Raw genomic sequence first — 23,084 nt, 5'->3', positions numbered from 1 at the left:
AAGGACCGCAGGAGCTGTACAGGAGCTGTATTAGATAAAATAAAAAAGGGTCTGAAATGTTTCCATTACAGTACTTCTCTTGGCAATGAGCTGTGTATTGCATATCAGCTCAGCTACAAATCCCACCTCGCTCCATACAGCCACAGACTTAAAGGAGTAGTCCAGTATAAAAAAAAAACTTCTCTCCTATCCACAGGGGGACCTCAGCTGGGGCCATCACGATCTCCTGCCCAGCGCCCCGGCTCTCTGCATGAATGAATTGTGATGTAAATACACAAATGTTGTATCTCCGGCTCTCCCATAGAGATGCATGGTAGGGGCGTGTCAGCCACCCGTGGGCGATACACTTCATTCACGGGGAGAGCCAGGGCGCCGGGCGATCGTGTGGGGTCCCAGCTGTCGGCACAACACTACCACCCCCCCCCCCCCCCCCCGCTTAAACTTTTCCGCTATCTAGCGGATACGGGATACTTTTTACATTTTTTTAGGACAACTCCTTTAACACAAACCTGTAATGGTTTTTAGACAAATGAATATTGTTCCACACTGTGCATGATCATTTGTCTAAATCATTTTAATCACTGCCTAAGTCCCTGAAAGGGTACAAGTTTCCCGTTCCCCATGGTGATTCTATGGCATTGGCTGGAGATGGGTGCTGTGGATATAAGAGCTGATAAGGAACTTCTGTCTCATAGCACATAGTTAAATACAGTGAAAAGAACAGCACCAGTTCAGAAACTTAGGTGCCGAATTTAAAATGCACGTAATTTTGAAAAATACCTATAATGCACAGTGCTGTGCCATTTTTCCGAAAATAGAAGTTAGCTTATAATGATACAATTCTGAACAGCTGCAACATTAGGGGGATCTTAAGACAGATATATATGAAGATTTAATCAAAAACAGTAATAAAGTCAACTTCAGAAAACTCCTTAAATGGGTTTTCCAGTTTTGCAAAACTGCATTGAACATCATCCCAAGATATATAACTTACTAATATAGTGTTATGACAAATGGTACTGGATTGAGCATACACTTGCGTTATTCCCTACTCCTGACAGGAAGTTGTGTAGTTCTTAATTTTCAATGTGGTGTTGTCTCCCCAGCTCCTCCCTTATTACCAAGACAACGCATCATCACCTGCTGTCTCAGGAGGCGTGGCTAGATCTAGGGATCTTGTCCCTGATCTCCATCCCAGCCACTGAGTGATGTCATCCCCTCTGACGAGTCCCTACAGCCCATATCACCATCTCCTAGTTATATATATTATATATATATATATAGCTGAGGAAAAACTGTTCTGGGAACTACACTACTGACCAACTGCTCAACCAAGAAAAACAGGACTAAGGGTGCATTCACACCACGTTTTGTACATACGGGTGTCGGATCCGGCGGGGGGGGGGGGGCAAACCGGGCGCTCCCGTACCCCGGCCGGATCAGCCAATGACTCCGGTCGGCTCAGTTTTGACCCGAATGCGGTTTTGGACCGGACCTAGGATCAGCCCGTGACTCCATTTACATTAATGATCCGACCGGAGTCAAACGGTGACTCTGGTCGGATCATTCATGTAAATGGAGTCACGGGCTGATCCGGCCGGGGTACGGGAGCGCCCGGTTTGCCCCTCCCCCCGCCAGATTCAGCACCCGTATGTACAAAACGTGGTGTGAATGCACCCTCAGACTCCCAAAACAAATGCATTTTTGCTTGTTTCGGAACTAGACCATACAAGTAAGCAATGTTTTATGCCTCTGCAGCATTTTTATTTGTTTTACCTGATGTCCTAGTAACCCCTTAACTTCCACGGTTGGTGAACACAGAAAACCAGCAATCTGTATTCCAAATAATTCTGTAGTAAACAATACAACTAAAGGAGAATGTGATTTGGAGCACTGTAGCACTATTATTTAAAAGATTATAATATGAAAATAATCTACAAAGAATTCAGAAACTAATTGGACTAAAACAAAAAAGATTATGAAAAAGGCACATTTAAACACAAAAATACCTTTCTGTAGAAGAATTGACGTCTCCTCCATGACCAGGGTCACTACAGGGCTCGTGAGAAGCTTCATAATGTTTAAAAAGTTCTTCTGCTGTTCCATGGGATTTCATACAGAGCGGACAAATAAAGCCCTAGAAGTAAAAAAAATAGCTTTTCATTGTATAATCTCCAATCATATCACTTCAAACATAGGAGCAAGGAGAGGAAAAGGAAAGGACCATCACCACAATGCAACATCAAGAGTAAAGCAACATAAAATAAAGCCTCTTATTTGTAAGCAGGGGAAGGAGCGTAAGGCTAGATTTTTCCATACATTTAAATGAGATTTTGGGTTGAATTCCCTACAACATATTCATACAGAAAAGTGGAGGGTAGGTGATAAATGTCAGTTGTGAGAAAAAAACATCGCCCGATAATAAATAATAATAATAATAATAATAACAATAATAATAATAATAATAAATAAATAAAAAAAAAAACACACACAAAACATTGTGGGGAGATTTATCAAAACCTCTCCAGAGGAAAAGTTGCTGAGTTGCCCATAGCAACCAACCAGATTGCTTCTTTAACTTTTCACAGGCCTTTTCAAAAATGAAAGAAGCGATCTGATTGGTTGGTGGAAAAAAAAAAAAAAAAAAACAGGCAGAGAAATACAGAGAGATGCCACTCCTAGTTGACAAAAAAAATTATTTCCTGATGTTAGTCTTGTCTGTCTGTCTCTCTCTCTCTCTCTCTTAACCATTTAATGACTACAGATATACCTTTTTACAGTGGTCATTAAAAGACTATTTTAGAATATCTGCTGGGCCCGACTAGACCCAGCATAGCCATGGCAGTGGCAGTTGTATCAGGACTGTTTTCCCCTATGCCTGAAGCTGCTTTGGCAGGTCCAGTTATAATGGAAATAAGTTTTCCATAAATAAATAAAATACATACATACATAAAAAAATAAGCCCCCAGAATGTCCTTTATAACATTTTGAAAGACAGAAATAAAAAAAGTTAAACAAAAAAAAAATAAAATAAAAAAGTTACCTTTAATACTCACTATAAACAAATTGTTAATGTCTGGCAATGATACACAAAGCCCTGCCCCAAAATAACAACCTTAAAGGAGTACTCCGAAGCGCTGGTACTTTAAAAAGACCTTTCTAACGATACCTCAGAAATGTATAAGCCATTTCTGAAGTAATAGAAGTCCAAGTTGGAGTCAGAGTTTGCAAAACAGAGGAGTCAGAAATTTGGCATACTGACTCCCCTGCCCTGCTTTACACAGAAAATGTTCATGTTCACTTGAATACAAGAACCTAAAACTGAGTAATATCCTTTCCAATCCATTTCTGTTTTCAGCACAATAAGCAAATAATGGGGCAACATACTATGGACTATTCCCTCAGAATTCATTGCCCTCCTCATCAAAACGCAATATCTGAGCTGCAAAAGGAAGTTCCCATGTGTAATACCCCAAGAAATATTTTCCACGAGTGATAGACAACAGAAATGCATTCCACAACCAGGAAAGTAGTAATGTACAGGTTTGGTCCATAGCACAATGACAACATTTTACCATGGAGATGAACCTTCATGAGTACTTTAATAGGAAATAGCATCTGTAAGGAGTCTATAAGGTCTGGGATTACTGACGCTTCCTTCCGGTTGCCTCCAGACACGAAAACATTTATCACATATCTATAGCCAACGGTTTGGAAAGTACAGTTGTGGATTTAGCTACATATCCACAAGTTATCCACAACACTACATTATCTGGTAGGTTTCTGTGACAAATCCATGCTTTCTGAAAAGTAATGGTGCGGATGTCACAATCTACACTACAGGTCATGTCAGAAAAGATCTGCTGTGTGTGGATGAGATCCGTTAAAAGGGTTATAAAGAAATATTCCCCATCTACAGGATAGAAGGGGTGTCAAACTGCAGGGATCTGCAATGACTCTAAGGAGGAAGGTCTATTCATTAGGGGGACACAGGATAGGGGATAACTTCTAATCTTTGAATAACTCCATAAATATACTTTGCTGATTGTGGCACAAATCCCAGCAGAAAATACCCACTGCAATTTTTACCCAAATACTTGAAACAATCTTGATCCTTTATTCAGCCATATTAATGCATGGATACATTGGGATAGCAACTGCTTTTAGGAAATGACTGTCCCTTCTGCCTCTGATCACAGTCTATACGTTCTGTATGACTTAATAGCTCATATAGACAGCAGATAACAGCTTGTCAGCTTTTGCTGAAATACACTGCTAAACTAGACCTATACGCTGGGGAACCTTCTGTGCTTCATTAACTCCAGCTTACATTATTGCACAATATAAAACGCGTTTTGGTTCAAAAATAGAACCTTCATCAGGAATGTTCTCTTACCTGACTAAAGCGCTATTCCAGGCCTGAAAGGCACTTTATATTGTGCAATAATCCAATAAAGAAAGACTTAAAGGAAATCTGTAATCAGTGTCACCTGCACTAACCCATTGGTACAGACAGGTAGTGCTGCTGATATTGCCGACAACAATACTTACCTAGTTCCGTTCCAGCCGACTTAAAGTATAGGTGGAGCTTAGTGATGTCACCGCTGCTGTTTGCTATCTGGGTCCCAATGCTAGCAAACAGCAGCGGTGACGTCACTAAGCTTTGTCAATGCTCCACGTCAGCCCCGGAACAGAAGACATGGTGGAAGATTGTTGAAGAACCAGAGCACTGAACAGGACCAGGTAAGTATGGTTGTCATCAGTGTCACCTGCACTACCTGCCTGTACCGACAGGTTAGTGCAGGTGACACTGATCACAGATTTCCTTTATGAAATCAAACAAGCTTCCTACTTTTCCAGTGTGATAGGATGCACCAGTGTAATGGTCCCATACAAAAGCTGGGTCCAAATAGCTAATAAGGAAGGGCAGCAGGCTGCAGCCCTAACCTTGGGCAAAAATAAATCTTCATTTACATCTTAATTCGCATTCATATTATCATGTTCTGCTCATGTCCCTTTTCTCAATGTCTTTACAGTGCTCATATAACCAGGGGTTGTAATATTAAGTCTGATCATACATATTCTACAAGACTAGCTTCATTAACCGTGGAAACAACAAACGTGAATTAGCACTTCAACCAAGGCATATGAGTAATGTTCCTTGTGATAAACCTGTCTCAGAAGAAATGATAAGCATGCTGCACTCCGAGGCATGTCAAAGTCGATGCATTTAACTGGCCGTGAAAATCAATTATTCACAGAATACATGCAAATAAAACACATTATTGCTATGATACTGCAATAGAATCTTGGAAACCAGACTGTGGTAATTGTGCCTAAAACTGGATTAGTAATATTCCAGGGACCTGCGCCAAAAGCAAAAAGGAAAGGATTTATGCTAAAAGAAAAAATCCTACAATGTTGTAAATATGACTTTCAATTAGTTAATACATAACAAAAGTTTATACACAAAAAATACTACTACTACTACATCATAATAAGAATACAACAACCTTAGAAGAGATGTATTACATATAGTTTTAAACTAATTAACGGAGTAAACCAGTTTAAAAAACCTATCCCCTATCCACACTCTTAGGGGATAAGTGTCAGACTGCGAGGGGTCCAACCGCTGTGAACCCGTGATCTCCTGCCCAGCACCCTGCCTCTCCCCATGAATGAAGTGTGTCGACCGAGGCACAGAGCGGTGGCCAACACGCCCCTCCATGTATCTCTAGGGGATAGACGGAGATACAGGAACGCTGCATCTCTGGCTCTCCAATAGACATGCATAGAGGTGGCGTGTCAACCACCGCTTCCTGCTGTGGTCAACACACTTCATTCATGGGGAGAGGCAGGGCGCCAGGTGGGAGATCAAGGTCAGGCCCGCGTGATCTGACACTTATCCCCTATGTGATAGATATGGGGATAATTTTTTTTATTTTTTATACTGGATTATTCCTTTAAACTTTCATTGGACAAAAATATCAGACAAAAAGGGAAGTAGTCACAGTACATAAAAATCAATATATTCATTTTAACTCCAAATCCCATTGAGGCATTTGATATGACATTTAGCAATGCGCCACCAAAACATTGTTTGCAAGAATATATAATATATTAGAATATATAGAGGAGAAAAAGAGCCATACACAACCTTCCAAAGAAATATGCAAAACTGCAACATGCTGATCTGAAGAATAAGGGTATGTCCAGACGGGCAAAAACCTTACACCCCTGCAGTGCTGGGCTGCAGCCATGTGGTCCGCACAAGGGAGGTCAGGCCTTAAAACTTCAATTAATTAAATGGGAGCCTCAAAGGGTATATGTGTGGAAAGAAATGATATGTCACTTGTTTTTCTCACACATTCCTCTGGCTCCTACTGAAGTCAAAGGGAGTATTTTTAATTGATATTTTTTGTTTTAGGTAAAAGCATGCGGTGTTTGGAATTTGTGCAGTTTCCATGTCAGAAACACTCGGTTTGTGTGTGTGAACATACCCTAATATAGGCTGTCAAAATTTTCATAAGATCAAAGCTTAGGGTTGCGTCACTAAGCAGGTTTGATTCACTAAAAAAGGCCCAAGACACCAAAAGCAATGAAGCTGGGCTATATAAATGATGAAATGCAGGACCCACAGTTGCATCGGGAAGACCACTGGATGGCTGCTGTCCATTTGTTCCTGACTCCACATGCTTGCTCTCGTAATGTTCAGCAAGCTCGGGGGCAGTGACATACATGGTCATACATACAGGACAGATGAACCCCTGTGGAATGAATATATAAAACTCCATATACAATATTGTAAAATGTTTACACAAACTTTTTAAAGGAAAGCTATTTTATTACTACTAGAATATTAGCAGGAATTTATAGGGTCATGAGAACCAAGAAATACAGATGTATATTTGAGGAAAACATTTTGTTTTATTAACTCACCTGTAAAATCTCTGCAGAAAAACAGAAATCCTTGGGTATGGTTGTTGCCACTAGGAGGTGGACTTACCGTCCACCTCCTAGTGGCAACAACCATACCCAAGGTTTCTGTTTAGTGTCGGCTCCTTCTGCACAGTACATACACTTCATGCAGATAACCAGCTAATCGATTTGTACACAAGTAGAAGTAGGAGAAGCAAACACAAAGCTAAATATTAAACCCAGAACAAAACCCTAGATGGCTCAGATCCAAGTGCAAGAGGAACCAATCTACTAACACCCATAAACAACTAGGATAAAGCCAGAGAAAAACAGTCATAATAAGGATGTTGGAGATAGGGAGATCTGGAAAACGCTAACCATGTGTCCATATGATGTACAAATCAAACCCTAGTTTGGAAAGTTGAGGGACTGAGTGGGGTGTGTGAAAGAAACCCTCTAGAGTAGACCAAAGTATTGAAGAGGGATGCACCTTTGTAAAAATATGAGACACAGTTACTGTGTTTGTAGAGAAATGGGACTGGACAGAAGAAAAGGGATGGTGGCCCTATTAAGGCGGAAGGGAAGGGGTCACAAAACCAACACCACTCAATGGATGACTTATGTGGCAAGAGGACAGGAAGAGATTAGGCAGAGAGCCCACAAACATTGCTCACATTCCAGTGGCAATGGCACCTCTTCAGGTGTGTCCTGACAACATGCTGGATTGGTGGAGGAGAAGGCAAGAAAGCTGGATGACAGCATAAACAGGCAAGACAAGAGGGAGCTAGACTGCTTAGTTATATTTTGCAAGTAACAGTGTGATGAATAGCATGGTTCATCTTCCCTTAATGGGAATGAACAGGTCTATGCCATACCTGTTTCCCACCTTGAAGTGAGGAAAAAAATTGTGCACTAAAATAATAAAAGCAGGTGAAAAGCAAAGAGGTCTATCTCCTCCTTTCAGACAATCAATAAGGATTAAAGAGCTCGGAGTGTGCAAGGTGGACATGGGCAGTGCAGAAGGAGCTTATCAGTGTCTCAGTGACAGCAGCGCATATAAAGACTATATAAAAGGACTATAAGGAAACGTATTCAAATAAATTTATAAAAACTGCTCTAAATTGGGGATCTTTATCAACAGCGGTGGAGAAAATTGTTGCCACCTTTACTGCTTCATAGTATGAAAACAGTATCTTCAGAAATAAGTGACCAACAAGGTTTCCTTAGAATATCTTAACAGCTATTCCGAATACTTTCAACAAAACAACGAACGTCAACAGATACATTTCTAAAAAGAAAAAGAATTACCATAGTACATGACGAGGACTGGATTAAAGGCATCCTACCCCGATACTTGGCTGAACACATTTTAGTAACAATAGCAGCCTCCAAATATTTGTGTAGCCATCAGCGAGTGTCTGCTGGTAGTTTCTTCTACACTTCTGCAATTCTCTTCTTGAGGGTTCTTTTGACCTATTTTGTTAGGCTCAAGCCTAGTTTCTTATACTTGCCCCACTTCAATCTAAAATGCCTTAGAGGGGTACTCCACTGGAAAATATTTTATTTTAAATCAACTGGTGCCAGAAAGATAAACAGATTTGTAAATTACTTCTATTAAAAAAAAATCTTAATCCTTCCAGTACTTATCAGCTGCTGTTATGATCCACATCATCCACATAAATTTAGAATTTCCTTTTTGCCTGACCACAGTGCTCTCTGCTGACACCTCTGTCCATTTTAGGAACTGTCAAAGCAGGATAGGTTTTCTATGGGGATTTGCTCCTACTCAGGACAGTTCCTAAAATGGACAGAGGGGTCAGCAGAGAGCACTGTGGTCAGACAGAAAGGAAATTCAAAAAGAAAAGAACTTTCTGTGGATCATAACAGCAGCTGATAAGTACTGGAAGAGTTAAGATTTTTTAATAGAAGCGATTTACAAATCTGTTTAACTTTCTGGCACTAGTTGATTTAAAAAAAATAATTTTTCCAGTGGAGTACACCTTTAATAATCCTGTTTTGAATCAGTTTTTGTTTTGGAAAACTTATCCCTCAAAAACTGACAAAACTGTATGCAATTGTTTGCTATATATGGTTTTCCTTGACTACAGTGTTATAAAACAGTATAGTTTTTATATATATATATATATATATATATATATATATATATATGACACAAAACCCTTTGTAAACAGAAAAACAGGACACAACCAGACACAAAACCATGGTAAACGACAGTTTTGTGCACAGAAAGAAAACAAAAAACGCACAACCATACACGTACAAAAACTTAAACAAACGGATACATCTTGTTGTGTCTGTTTTTGTATGGGAAGTAAATGTATGTGGTTTCCTATATACTTGCATACGGTTTTCAAATACAAAACCGTATATGGGAACAGTATATCAAAATTGTGATGTGAATGCACAACAGCAGCTACATAACACTATGGATCATTGTAGGTCATGTAAACTTTTCTTTATTGGCTACATTTTGTCATCTTTAAAAATAGCTCTGGTGTGTATTGCCATTTCCCCAGAAGGATTGTAGTTTGTCTTTCATTCATAGAGCTCTGTTTTGTTTGGTGGAAGGCATAAGGTACAGGTTGAAACTGTAAATCCAGATGTCTCGAGCTCATCCTGATGTTCTTTCAAAGTTTTTCATGGATTATTTGCCACAAATTCATGAGAACATTTTGGACTGTTGTGGCTGGCATGTCAGGGTCTTGTAGTATTTAGACTGATTGTGCTTTATAGTAACAGCAGTTATCTTGCCTTTGCCATTGTGCCATTCATTTAACACTTTATTCCTGGAGATATTTTACATGGTGTACCTAATATTTAGAGGTACCGATAATTGATAACTATGTTGTTACAGCAATAGATTTGCACCTTTTATCTGTCACACAATAGATCGAGGCAGATACAGACTGAAGACATACATCAGCATGTACCGTATTTATCGGCGTATAACACGCACTTTTAAAACTTAAATTTAAGGCAAAAAGCCTGCGTGTTATACGCTGATGAATCTTCTGGTCACTGATTTAAAGCGGCGGCAGCAGCGGCTGCTTGTTGAGTATTAGCAGCACGGCCGCGGACACTTTAAATCAGTGACCAGCGGCATCTCCTCTCCGCTCTGTAAAACTGTCACTTGTTTTCTGCCGCACTATCCACAGGTACTGGTGTGGTGGATAGTGCGGAAGATGCTGATTAAAATGAGCCCTATCTTGTCCGGATCTGCCCTACCTTTTAATCAGCGTCTCCCGCACTATCCACTAGTACCTGTATATAGTGCGGGAGAAAACAAGTGACAGTTTTACTTTTCATTTTCCCTCCCTCCCTCATCATTCCCCCCTTTCCCTGCTTTTCATAGTTTTGTTTATTTTCCTTACCTGGCTGCGCTTCGGCAGGTCAAGCAGGGGGTCTTGCGGGCTGCGGTCAGTGAAGCACATGAGTGACGTCCTCTGCCGGCTTCTCTGCACGGCATCAGTGAAGTCACTTTTCATTTCCTGTAGTCACTTGCCGAAAAGTGACATCCCTGATGCCCGCAGCCCGCAAGACAGCCGAAGCGCAGCCAGGTAAGGAAAGGGGAAGAATAGCATATACAGTGGTCTTCAACCTGCGGCCCTCCAGATGTTGCAAAACTACAACTCCCAGCATGCCCGAATAGTTTTGCAACATCTGGAGGTCCGCAGGTTGAAGACCACTGGCATAGGAGGAACATGATGGGGGGGACATGATGAGACAGGGTGGGGGGATGATGAGACAGGGTGGGGGGATGCTGAGGGGACGCACTAAATGCTTCATGTCTGTATGGCTAGTGGTGGTCTATGACAGGGGGAAATGATGAGACATGGGGGGGTGGCGATGAGAGGGGTAAATGTGGCACAGGGATTGATAAAAGGGAAGGAATGATGTGGCACTGGATGGGACAGGACCAAACTGAGGTGCAGAAGAAAACGAATTTGGGGGGGGATGATGTGGCATTTAGTCCAAGTCATTTATTTAACATTTTATTTTTTTTACAAAAATTTCCCTGTTAAAATGGGGGTGCGTGTTATACGCCAGTACATGTTATACGCCGATAAATACGGTACTTGTCTCACACACCCAAAGACCTAGGTAAATATTGATTAGTGTTTAGTCTTTAAAACAAATGGCACTGTCATCCATAAATACAATATAGTCAGATCCATTACTGCTAGTGACTGGCCAGCAAAGGGTAGACCTGGACCATCTAGTCCGGCAACTGAAAAAAGTTCTGACTATAAAGCCTGTGAATTCTATAGATTATGCTGCAAACAAAATACTATTTAATTAAACTACAATATTAAGCTTTGTCACTTATTACTTTCACTCTGCAGGAAGTTAAGGACACTTGACTGGGTCACTCAGGGCTTTTTCCATTTTTTTATTATACAGTAAGATCTAAAGGCACACTATACAAGATACTTGTAATATACCTCTGAAGTACTCTCATTGTTAAGAGCGTTTCCAGGAGTTGCAGAAGATTCAGATTCAGAATTCTGAGCTCCAACTCTCCCAGGAGTCTAAAAGAGATAAAAAAGCAAAATTACTTTTCTCATTATATCACATGTAACACAAAGAACACATAGAGAATTGACACACAATGGCCAGTTACACAAAAGTACTAAGAAAACAAAATAAAAGACTGTTGTGTACAGTACAAAGTCATCTATTTAAAGAAGGGGGCACACTAGCTTTTTGTTACAAAAGCCACACAGGTGTGCTGTATCCCTCCTAGGGGCCACAATAAGAAGAATTTGAGACATTTCAGACAAGTATGGCATATCAAGAGTGTCTAATAAGTGAGGTGAACTGAAAGGAGTAATCAAATATAGGGGTGGAAGAGATGGCCATTTATTTCCTGACAATGTCTGCTTCATCATGCAGGACTAGGGTCAAGACAACCACTCCTGTGGAATTGCTGATATGGGTGATAAAGACATACCGTATATACTCGAGTATAAGACGAGTTTTTCAGCACGTGCTGAAAACGCCCCCCTCGGCTTATACTCGAGTGAACTTTCCGCCTGTCCATCTTCACCGAGAGGCCCTCTTCTCCGCTCTGGGCCGGCCCCGGACTAGTGACGTTGCCTTGACGACGACGCACAGAGACGTTCACGCGCAGGGACGTCCCTGTGCGTCATCGTCAAGGAAACGTCACTAGTCCGGGGCTGGCCTGGAGCGGAAAAGAGGGCCTCCCGGTGAAGATAGACAGCCCGGAACGACTAACCCTCCCCACCGGACGGTCCCTGCAGCATAGATGGCCCAGACCAGCTCACCCTTCCTTCCCACCGAAGGGAGGTGAGTACAAAACAAAAGGGGGGTCTGGGTGATGACGAAGGCCCAGCAGTGGTCTTCAACCTGCGGACCTCCAGATGTTTCAAAACTACAACTCCCAGCATGCCCGGACAGCCATCGGCTGTCCGGGCATTCTGGGAGTTGTAGTTTTGCAACATCTGGAGGTCCGCAGGTTGAAGACCACTGATTAAAGGGATTTACAGGCGGTGATGATGAAGTGGGGGGGGGGGGATGATGACGGGGGTCTGGATGATGACAGGGTGATGATGACAGGGGTCTGGATGATGACAGGGGGGTATGATGTATTTCCCACCCTAGGCTTATAGTCGAGTCAATAACTTTTCTGGGTTATTGGGGTGAAATTAGGGGCCTCAGCTTATATTCGGGTTGGCTTATACTCGAGTATATACGATAATGTATAATGAATGACTCTTCCAACCGTACACAGTGGGAGATCAGTGGAAATTTGGGAATGTACAGTAATAATATTATAAGTTGGTGATCGATCTTTGATCAAGTGAACAATAAATGCTTATAAAAGCAAATTAATTGTAATGTATCATGTACTACATTTGATCAGGGAAAATAAGAAAAAACATCTACGGCACGATCATGATCCCAAGCAAATCAAAGGCTAATCTCCCTTTACACAGAACAAGTGACAGAAAATACAGAATAAGGATATATTTTATTGTTGTTGCTTCTATAAAGCAGATTGAGGATACTTTTATTACAGCAAAAAAGCATCATGGCTATGTTTGCACCTGTTTGTTCATTCCCATTGCTCTACTCAATAGCAATCCCGTCACATGACAGACACCAGTGGTCCCTGACGGACTTCAATGACAAATATATCACCAAGTGCTCTGCGTGTAGTGCTGTGTTGTACAGCATTTTATGTGCAAGTCGTTTTGACATATTAACCCCATAACGATGCAGGACATAAATGTACGTCCTGGTGCGGTGGTACTTATCGCACCAGGACGTACATTTACATCGAGTACATCACCGTGAGCATCGGAGCCCGGGAATGTCTGCCGTTAACCCCTCAGATGCCGTGATCAATACAGATCACAGCATCTGCGGGAGTGCGGTCACAAAAATGCATGATAGGATCGCCCGCAGCAAAAAATGCAAAAAACAAGCCCTCATACTAGTCTGTGGATGAAAATATAAAAGTTATGATTTTTAGAAGGCGAGGAGGAAAAACGAAAATGTAAAAATAAAAAATTGTCTGAGTCCTTAAAGGGGTACTCCAGTGTGAAAAACTAAGGATAGGTGATAAGTTTGAGATCGAGGGGGGTCCGACCGCTGGGGCCCCCTGCGATCTCTCTGTACGGGGGCTAGGCTCTCCGGCCAGATAGCAGGTGTCGACCTCCGCACGAAGCGGCGGCCGACACGCCCCCTCAATACATCTCTATGGCAGACCCGGAGATTGCCGAAGGCAGAGCTTCAGCTCTGCCATAGAGTTGTATTGAGGGGGCGTGTCGGCCGCCGCTTCGTGCGGAGGTCAACACGCCCCCTTCCCACGGGCTGTCGGAGCTCCATACAGGAGATCGCAGGGGGCCCCAGCGGTTGGACCCCCCGCGATCTAAAACTTAACCCCTATCCTTAGGATAGCAGATAAGTTGTTCACCACTGGGGTCACCACTGGACTACTCCTTTAAGGCCCAAATGGACTGAGTCCTTAAGGGGTTAAAGGAAAATACAGTACTCAGCAGACCCATCAATAAAAGAAGAAATAATGAAAAACATACAAAAATTTAAACCTGCCATTAAGAGGTCAAGCACAGATGTGAACCCAGCCTTACATGTATGTAATGTCCATTCCACCTAAAAATAAGGAAGTAGATGGTGATGTATAAAATCCTGACTAGTCCATACACATTGGACACCAAATGACATACTGCAGGATCACTTAGAACGCATTCTCTTATATATGGTTGTCAGGATTCGGCAGGCTGGAGGTGGATCCTCTGTGTCAGAGAGGGATTGGCGTGGACCGTGTCGGTGGACCGGTTCTAAGTTGCTACTGGTATTCACCAGAGCCCGCCTCAAAGCGGGATGGTCTTGCAGGACGGGCGGGACGGTAGCAACCAGGTCGTATCCAGCGGCAACGGCTCAACCTCTCTGACTGCTGAGATAGGCGCGGTACAAGGGATAGACAAGAGCAAGGTCGGACGTAGCAGAAGGTCAGAGCAGGCAGCAAGGATCGTAGTCAGGGGCAACGGCAAGAGGTCTGGAACACTGGCTTGGGACACACAAGGAACGCTTTCACTGGCACAATGGCAACAAGATCCGGCAAGGAAGTGAAGGGGAAGTGAGGTAATATAGGGAAGTGCACAGGTGAACACACTAATTAAAAGCAATGCCCAATCAGTGGGCACAGACGGGGAACGAGTCTGGTAAGCGGGTCGGGATGCGCACCGCGAGCGGGCGCGTCCCGCATCGCGAATCGCATCCCGGCTGGGGACATTGTCGCAGCGCACCCGGTCAGCGGGTCTGACCGGGGCGCTGCGAACAGGAGAACGCTGTGAGCGCTCTGGGGAGGAGCGGGGACCCGGAGCGCTCGGCGTAACAATGGTTCATACTTGACCCTTCTTAAAATCTCTAACCCATGTTCCCAATGGGTCAAAGTTTGAACAATAAATATTCTCCCCATGAAGAACAAAAGCAATCCTGAAGCCGGACTAGAAGACCAGATCTAGACAAATCTAGAAGCCTGTAGGATAATTCAAAGATTTATTTTCAGGATTAAAGGATTCGTTTTCTCTGATTTCAGCAAGAATGCATCGGAATATCTGGGCGCCAACATTGTTTTAATCTCATCAGTTACTTGGCATCATACATTTATTTGACTCCAACAAGAAATGATATTTATTTTTTGTGCTTTGTTTTTTTTCTCTGCTGGCTCCTTCACAAAAAGCAACAAAAAGTCATGAGTTCTCTTTGGCATATGGGAACCACACATGACTTTACAGGCTTCGTCTGAAACAAAACATTTCTATAGTGCAACCACAGCCAGATACTGTCCACCTCCAAATACTATCACTTTCTTTAATATACTACAGCAAGGCCTTACTATAGAAGTGGGATCTGACAGTGCCTTAAAAGGTGTTGTACAAGATCACTAAATGTGTGTTCTCACTTGACAGTTTTTTGTAAAACGGTCACTGCAGTTTTTAGCCAAAGCCAAGTGTACTCAAAAGGGAATCGGAAATATAAAAGGAAGGACTTATATTTCTTATTACCCATCGGTCTATTTCTGACTTTGGCTCAAAAACTGCAGTCAGGTTAGGTTTCCACAAAGGTTTTTTTTAACCCCTTAACGACGCAGGACGTATATTTACGTCCTGCGCCGGCTCCAGCGATATGAAGCGGGATCGCGCCGCGATCTCGCATCATATCGCGTCGGTCCCGGCGCTAATCAACGGCCGGGACCCGCGGCTAATACCACACATCGCCGATCGCGGCGATGTGCGGTATTAACCCTTTAGAAGCGGCGGTCAAAGCTGACCGCCGCTTCTAAAGTGAAACTGAAAGTATCCCGGCTGCTCAGTCGGGCTGTTCGGGACCGCCGCGGTGAAATCGCGGCGTCCCGAACAGCTGATCGGACACCGGGAGGGCCCTTACCTGCCTCCTCGGTGTCCGATCGAGGAATGACTGCTCCGTGCCTGAGATCCAGGCAGGAGCAGTGAAGCGCCGATAATGCTGATCACAGGCGTGTTAATACACGCCTGTGATCAGGATGAGAGATCAGTGTGTGCAGTGTTATAGGTCCCTATGGGACCTATAACACTGCAAAAAAAAGTAAAAAATAAGTGTTAATAAAGGTCATTTAACCCCTTCCCTAATAAAAGTTTGAATCACCCCCCTTTTCCCATAAAAAAAAATAAAACAGTGTAAAAAAATAAAATAAATAAACATATGTGGTATCGCCGCGTGCATAAATGTCCGAACTATAAAAATATATCATTAATTAAGCCGTATGGTCAATGGTGTACGCGCAAAAAAATTCCAAAGTCCCAAAAAGCGTATTTTGGTCACTTTTTATAACATTAAAAAATGAATAAAAAGTGATCAAAAAGTCCGATCAAAACAAAAATCATACCGATAAAAACTTCAGATCACGGCGCAAAAAATGAGTCCTCATACCGCCCCGTAAGTGGAAAAATAAAAAAGTTATAGGGGTCAGAAGATGACATTTTTAAACGTATAAATTTTCCTGCATGTAGTTATGATTTTTTCCAGAAGTGCGACAAAATCAAACCTATATAAGTAGGGTATCATTTTAACCGTATGGTCCTACAGAATAATATGGTGTAATGTTTACCGAAATATGCACTGCGTAGAAACGGAAGTCCCCAAAAGTTACAAAATGGCGGGTTTTTTCGATTTTGTCGCACAATGATTTTTTTTTTCCGTTTCGCCGTGCATTTTTGGGTAAAATGACTAATGTCACTGCAAAGTAGAATTGGCGACGCAAAAAATAAGCCATAATATGGATTTTTAGGTGGAAAATTGAAAGGGTTATGATTTTTAAAAGGTAAGGAGGCAAAAACGGAAAAACCCTGAGTCCTTAAGGGGTTAATGCAGTTTTTGACAAACTGCCACTAGAGTTTTTGAACCAGCCAGAAGTGTATTCAAATGTAAATATAAAGGATGGATTTCTCCTTCCTACTGGATCCACTCCTGACTTTGGCTCAAAAACTGCAGTGGTAGTTTTCCAAAAAAAAACACCAGAAAAAAAACCTGTGTGGAAATCTAACCTTAGGCTGGTTCACATATGTCCAGCATCTGTCAAGTTAAGTGAACCCAGCCTCAAACTGGACACAATTGATGCCAAAACTGATGGCAACGTGCATCGGTAGTCATCTGGCATCCATTATTTCGGAGCAGCGGACCGGGAAACGCAGCAAGATGCGTTCCCCCATCCAGCATGTCCAGCTATCTGGTGTCCAAGTTAAGGCTGGGTCCACACTACGTTTTGTCCCATACGGGAGCGCATACGGCAGGAGGGAGCTAAAACCTCGCGCTCCCGTATGTGACCGTATGCGCTCCCGTATGCCGTTCACTTCAATGAGCCGACCGGAGTGAAACGTTCGGTCGGCTCATTTTTGCGCCGTATGCGCTTTTACAACCGGACCTAAAACCATGGTCACATACGGGAGCGCGAGGTTTTAGCTCCCTCCTGCCGTATGCGCTCCCGTATGGGACAAAACGTAGTGTGGACCCAGCCTTAGACATCAGATAAATGTAAACTGTCCCATTCAAATGAAAGGGATCAGTTTTATCATCCATTTCCCTCCAATGCTTTTTCTACAGCTATAGGATATAGGAGGGGGCCTTACAGTTTAAAAAAATACTGGCAAGTGGAAACACAGGCTAATGAAGCAGAGGTGAATCAGCTGACATAACCCAATGGAGTGTGGCACTATATCTAGAAAAAAAAAAAAACTATTTAGACAATGTATGTCAGGAGGATCTCACAACACATCTGTGATATTATGCAGTATAGCATAGATTAGCATCGTCACCCATAGACTTCCATGAAAAAAACGCAGTGTAGTTTGCATGGAAAAGACAGAACAACACCTTCCTACACAGGAAAACAAACAAAACTAGGCTATAATCCTGGTAGACTCCAAGCAGGGGGCATTTGGCTACATTCTGCAGATTGAGATGCTGTCAAATCTGATAAATGCAGGACCTGCACCTATCTCGAGATCGAGGCAGCCTGGTTGTGATCGAAAAAAAATAAAATTAGCTGAACCAACAGTTTAACACAGTTTGTACAGTTCCTATTAATAAGAGTTTCATAAGAAAGCCAATATGGGTTGGGGGACCCTAAGGGTACTTTCACATTGAGTAATATGATTGGAAATCCCTCAGCAGCAATGCAGTGCTCGCAGAATTCCATGCAAAGAATGAACAGGTTAATTCTTTGCCCGAATCAATTTCAGCGGCGGAATTCTCCTCTCCTCTGTTCACAGTGCAAATTTCTGACACGCAATTCAGCTCGAGGAAATTCAGCTCTAATAACTGCGAGCGAACATACCCTTATTATGAATATGAATCCAGAATTACTCCAGAATGACAGTCCTAAATATACACAAACATTATTAACATGTCATCAAGGAATCTACAAGGAAAATATCAAGGAATAAAAACACCTACATTGAAAAGAGACTAAAAATTTAAAATAAATGACTTTTGACATTTTTCTCCCTTCTGAGTCTGGGACTCATTGTTTTGGGGTATGTGCACAATAAGGAATTTCCGGCAGAACCCATGCTAAATTTAAATGGAGACAAGAAAGGAAATGGGGTGCCTCCTAGTGTAGATACTCAATCGGTGTGTGCCCATTCACTACACCAACTCTACTAACCTTCTAGAGTTGTGCTACGGATAGACACAACTATACTGAGGGCATGAACAGTGGCTCAGCTGTTGCCACAGAGATGGAGCTGCTGCACTCTGATCCAGAATGGCATCCAAATGGGACCGATCAGTAACAAGAAGAGGAGAGCAGGAAAAAACAGGTTCACAGAGAGTCTGTTGGGTACATATGTAAAGACGACCATGCACAGGACGATATCAACTTTAATGTTTGGAAAATCAGGACAACGCGTTTTGGTGCACACCAGTGCCTTCCTCAGGTTCACCAATTATATGGGGAGAGCATCCTTAAGTGTGTGCCCCGTATAATTGGTGAACTTAAGGAAGGCGCTGGTGTGCCCCAAAACACGTTGTCCCAATTTTCCATACATTAAAGTTGATATCGTCCTGTGCATGGCCTAGAGTTGTCTTTACTTCTGTACCCAGCAGCGCCTCTGGAAACCTGTTTTTTCCTGCTCTCCTCTTTGTGCTGAATTTAAAGCAATTTTCGTGTCAAATTCCACACGCATTTCATCTGGTATCAGACTTGATTTTAAGTTTTTTTTTTTTTTATCTTATTCTCACATTTAGCAATATCAGCATGTAAATTTCTGACACTGATCCCAATTCTGCCCAGCGAGGAAACATTCCACTAAAGTCAATGAGGTATTCACATGTACAGTATCCAGTTCATATTTGATGTGCAGAATTTTATCCTGTAGATTTCAAAGTAAACTAAATAACTGAACAAGCTTCAAATCTGCAGGTTCAAATCCTGCACATCAAATGTGCAATGTATACTGTACGTGTGAATAGACACTAAATCTGGCACACCCCATGCCAAATAATAGTGCCAATTCCAATTTATTCCAGCATGGAGCAGAAAAAGGATACAAGTGAGGAACTTACCCTCTGTGTACATAACATCTTAAAGGGGTACTCCGCCCCTAGACATCTTATCCCCTATCCAAAGGATAGGGGATAAGATGTCAGATCGCCACGGTCCCGCTGCTGGGCAACCCTGGGATCCCCGCTGCGGCACCCCGCTATCATTACAGCACAGAGCGAGTTCGCTCTGCACGTAATGACGGGCAGTACAGGGGCCGGAGCATCGTTACGTCACGGCCCCGCCATTCGTGACGTCACGGCCCGCCCCTTTCAATACAAGTCTATGGGAGGGGGCGTGGCAGTCGCCACGCCCCCTCCCATAGACTTGCATTAAGGGACGGGACGTGATGTCATGAGGGGCAGAGCCATGACGTCACACTGCTCCGTCACCCATATCTCCCGTGATTACGCACAGAGCGAACTCGCTCTGTGCTGTAATGAGAGCATGGTGCCGCAGCGGGGATCCCCAGCAGCGGGACCGCGGCGATCTGACATCTTATCCCCTATCCTTTGGATAGGGGATAAGATGTATAGGGGCGGAGTACCCCTTTAAAGGAGTACTCCAGCGCAAAATAACTTATCCCTTATCCAAAGGATAGGGGATAAGTTATAGATCGCAGGGGGTCCGAGTGCTGGGGCCCCCCGGGATCTCCTGGACGGGGCCGCGGCAGTCTGCCGGAAGTGAAGTTTCGTCGCCAGCAGAAAGCCGTGGCAGACACTCCCCCTCCATGTATCTCTAGGGGATTCATGGAGGTGGCGTGTCGGCCGCCGCGTCATGCGGGGATGGAACGCCCCCTTTCCTGTATATAGCCGCGGCCCTGTACCGAAGATCGCAGGGGGGCCCCAGCGCTCGGACCCCCGCGATCTATAACTTATCCCCTATCCTTCAGATAGGGGATAAGTTATTTTTCACTATAGATGTCCTTTAATCCAGAAATACAACAGCCTCTCCATCTCAACAATAAGCTCTCTGCCCTTGTGCACTGTGGTTGACAGGTCCGTCACTTTAATGTTGTTATTCATGTCTTGACTCTTCACAAATTGTAGAAACTGTAGATTGTAAGAAACCATACTCTAGAACTAACTGGCTTCAAAAAGGTTTTATGATGTATGCTACTGTATACCTGCAGTATGGCCAAGGGTTCCACAGACCAAACCTAGGACACAAAAGTGTAGTCTACCATGCTTTTGCGTCCCATAACACAGAGCAAACACCTTTGGACAGTCTCCTGACATATACTGACGGCATGCAGAGTAATATGACACAGACACCCCTTATAAAGGAGCATGACAAGTGGTTTTCATATTAGGCTCCTTTCACACTGTGTAATTGCTCCATTACAAAGGGATGTTAATTGCTCGTTTTTCCCCCAACTTTACAAGCTATTAACGTCCGTTATTGTAAGGGAGTATAACGGAGTTATAACGGGCAAAGAGGATCCCATTCACTTGAATTCACTCCCGTTATTGCGGCAGAAGATAGTGGGAGAAAAAGATGGCGCAAGCACTCATTTTTCTCCCGCTATCTTCATAACGGCCACAGGGGTGTGGAATTTTTTTTTTAAACTACTTGTCAAGTAGGGCCCCCTGTGCCATTATGTTACCCCCCCCCCCCCTTAGCCATTATATCCCCCTCTGATGCTCCATGTTATTATATTCCCCGCGATGCCCCCTGCACTATTATATTCCCCCCCCTTATGCCCCCTGCGCCATAATCCCCCCTCTGATGCCCCCTGCGCCATGTTCCCACCTCTGATGCTCCGTGTCAATATATATCCCCCTCTGATGCTCCGTGTCATTATATTCCCCCTCCTCTCTGATGCCCCCTGCATCATTATATTTCAGCCCAACCCCCTCCCCTCTTCTGTACAACATTATTTACTAAACCTCCCCTCCTCTCCGATCCCCTGCTACCTGTCTAGCCCCATGTTCGTTCCGGCAGGCTCACGGGCTCGGCGGTCACTGTTGTTACTGGACCGCATCTTCGGTCCAGACGGAGGGGCGCACGACGAGTGACGTCATCGCACGCACCTACGCCGGGAGTCTTTCATCCTGCGCGGCTCGCTATAGACTGCAGCGCACATCTGCAGTCTATAGGAGTTTGGTTACAGAGCAAAATTGATTGCCCCGTTATATGTGAATTCTTTAGGCATTTAGCCCTGCTTGCCGGAAGCAGGGCTAAATGCCTGAAGAATTCACCTGCCCTGTGCCCGGAACTGCATGTCCCGAGCGTCGGGCGATATAAATTCCACATCCCTGGGCCATCACACTGCCAGGACTAAACGTAGTGTGAAAGGAGCCTTAGTTTCATTGTACTAATCTCTGTATTCATGTTTGGGGATAGAACAATCCCTCTGTGTTTCTCCAGTACAATGACTGTGTTGGGCCCATTATTGTCAAACTACTTTAATGCTTCATTACTTTTGCAGCCATAATCCAAATTACAGACTATATAGAGTAATATTAGATATAAACACGCAGTGTGGTATCAAGCAATCAATATTTCACATGTAGGGAAGATTATGGAAACAATATTTTATTCAGCATTTACCGTAGGGTTTATTTTATAAAAGCAGAATCAAAGTACTTTGAATAAATAATTACTAAGATCACGTTGCCCTAACCAGGGCTACCGAGATATATTGCCGGTCCCTTCATCGAAAGAATTCATGTTTATGGTGAACTTGTCATTTCAAAAAAACTTTTGTCATGTCTGGTTGTTTAGACACCCACCAATCACAAGGCAGTAGAAGTGCACATAAGGGGGGAGATTTATCAAAACCTGTCCAGAGGAAAAGTTGCCCAGTTGCCCATAGCAACCAATCAGATAGCTTCTTTCATTTCTAACAAGGCCTCTGCAAAATAAAAGAAGTGATCTGATTGGTCGCTATGGGCAACTGGGCAACTTTTCCTGTGGACAGGTTTTGATAAATCTCCCCCAAGATGTTTAGGGGCAGAGTAACCCTTTAATGGTAAGTCGCAGCCAGGGTTCTCTATTAGCCTCAGGTATATGGATCTGCTGGGGTCCACCCTCCATACAGATCATTGGTCAATCTTCATCTGTATATTACAGTAGACTTCAACACATGCACTGGCTGCTTGACCCAGTTATCCCTGTGTGGTAGCAGAAATGGGTAACAAATCCAACAAAATCTGCATTGGGAATATATACAGTGGTCCCTCAAGTTACAATATTAATTGGTTCCAGGACGACCATTGTATGTTGAAACCATTGTATGTTGAGGCCATAACTCTATGGAAGCCTGGTAATTGGTTCTGAAGCCACCAAAATGTCATCCAAAAATAGGAAAAAGTGAGGATTAATGAAAAATAAGCAGATAACTAATATAGATAAAGTAAATCCTTACATATAAAAGTAAGAAAGAGCTGCATGGAGCTGTAATCACTGTCTATTTCAGTGTTTCTCAACCAGAGTGCCTCCAGCTGTTGCAAAACTACAACTCCCAGCATGCCCGGACAGCCTTCGGCTGTCCGGGCATGCTGGGAGTTGTAGTTGTGCAACAGCTGGAGGCACCCTCGTTGGGAAACACTGGTCTATGTACAGGACAGGAGCT

At 43.2% G+C, this 23,084-nt stretch overlaps 1 protein-coding gene across 2 annotated transcripts in view; it reads right to left on the bottom strand.

Moving 5' to 3' along the window:
• Positions 1 to 23,084, bottom strand: part of EEA1 (early endosome antigen 1) — a 118,571-nt gene that overhangs the window by 80,284 nt on the left and 15,203 nt on the right. Inside the window, exons 2-3 of one of the 2 annotated variants that reach the window (XM_056574352.1) lie at positions 11,382 to 11,468; positions 2,010 to 2,137 (exon numbers count right to left, since the gene is read on the bottom strand). In XM_056574352.1, coding sequence (XP_056430327.1) covers positions 2,010 to 2,137; positions 11,382 to 11,468 — 215 coding nt within the window. Of the gene's footprint in view, positions 1 to 2,009; positions 2,138 to 11,381; positions 11,469 to 23,084 lie in introns of those variants that run through there. The other variant, XM_056574353.1, reaches the window with a different exon arrangement.

This window comes from Hyla sarda, chromosome 4 (genome assembly GCF_029499605.1).
Source record: "Hyla sarda isolate aHylSar1 chromosome 4, aHylSar1.hap1, whole genome shotgun sequence".
Taxonomy (NCBI): domain Eukaryota; kingdom Metazoa; phylum Chordata; class Amphibia; order Anura; family Hylidae; genus Hyla; species Hyla sarda.
Note: the sequence above shows the minus strand (reverse complement) of the source record. Positions and strands in the feature narration are given on the sequence as shown.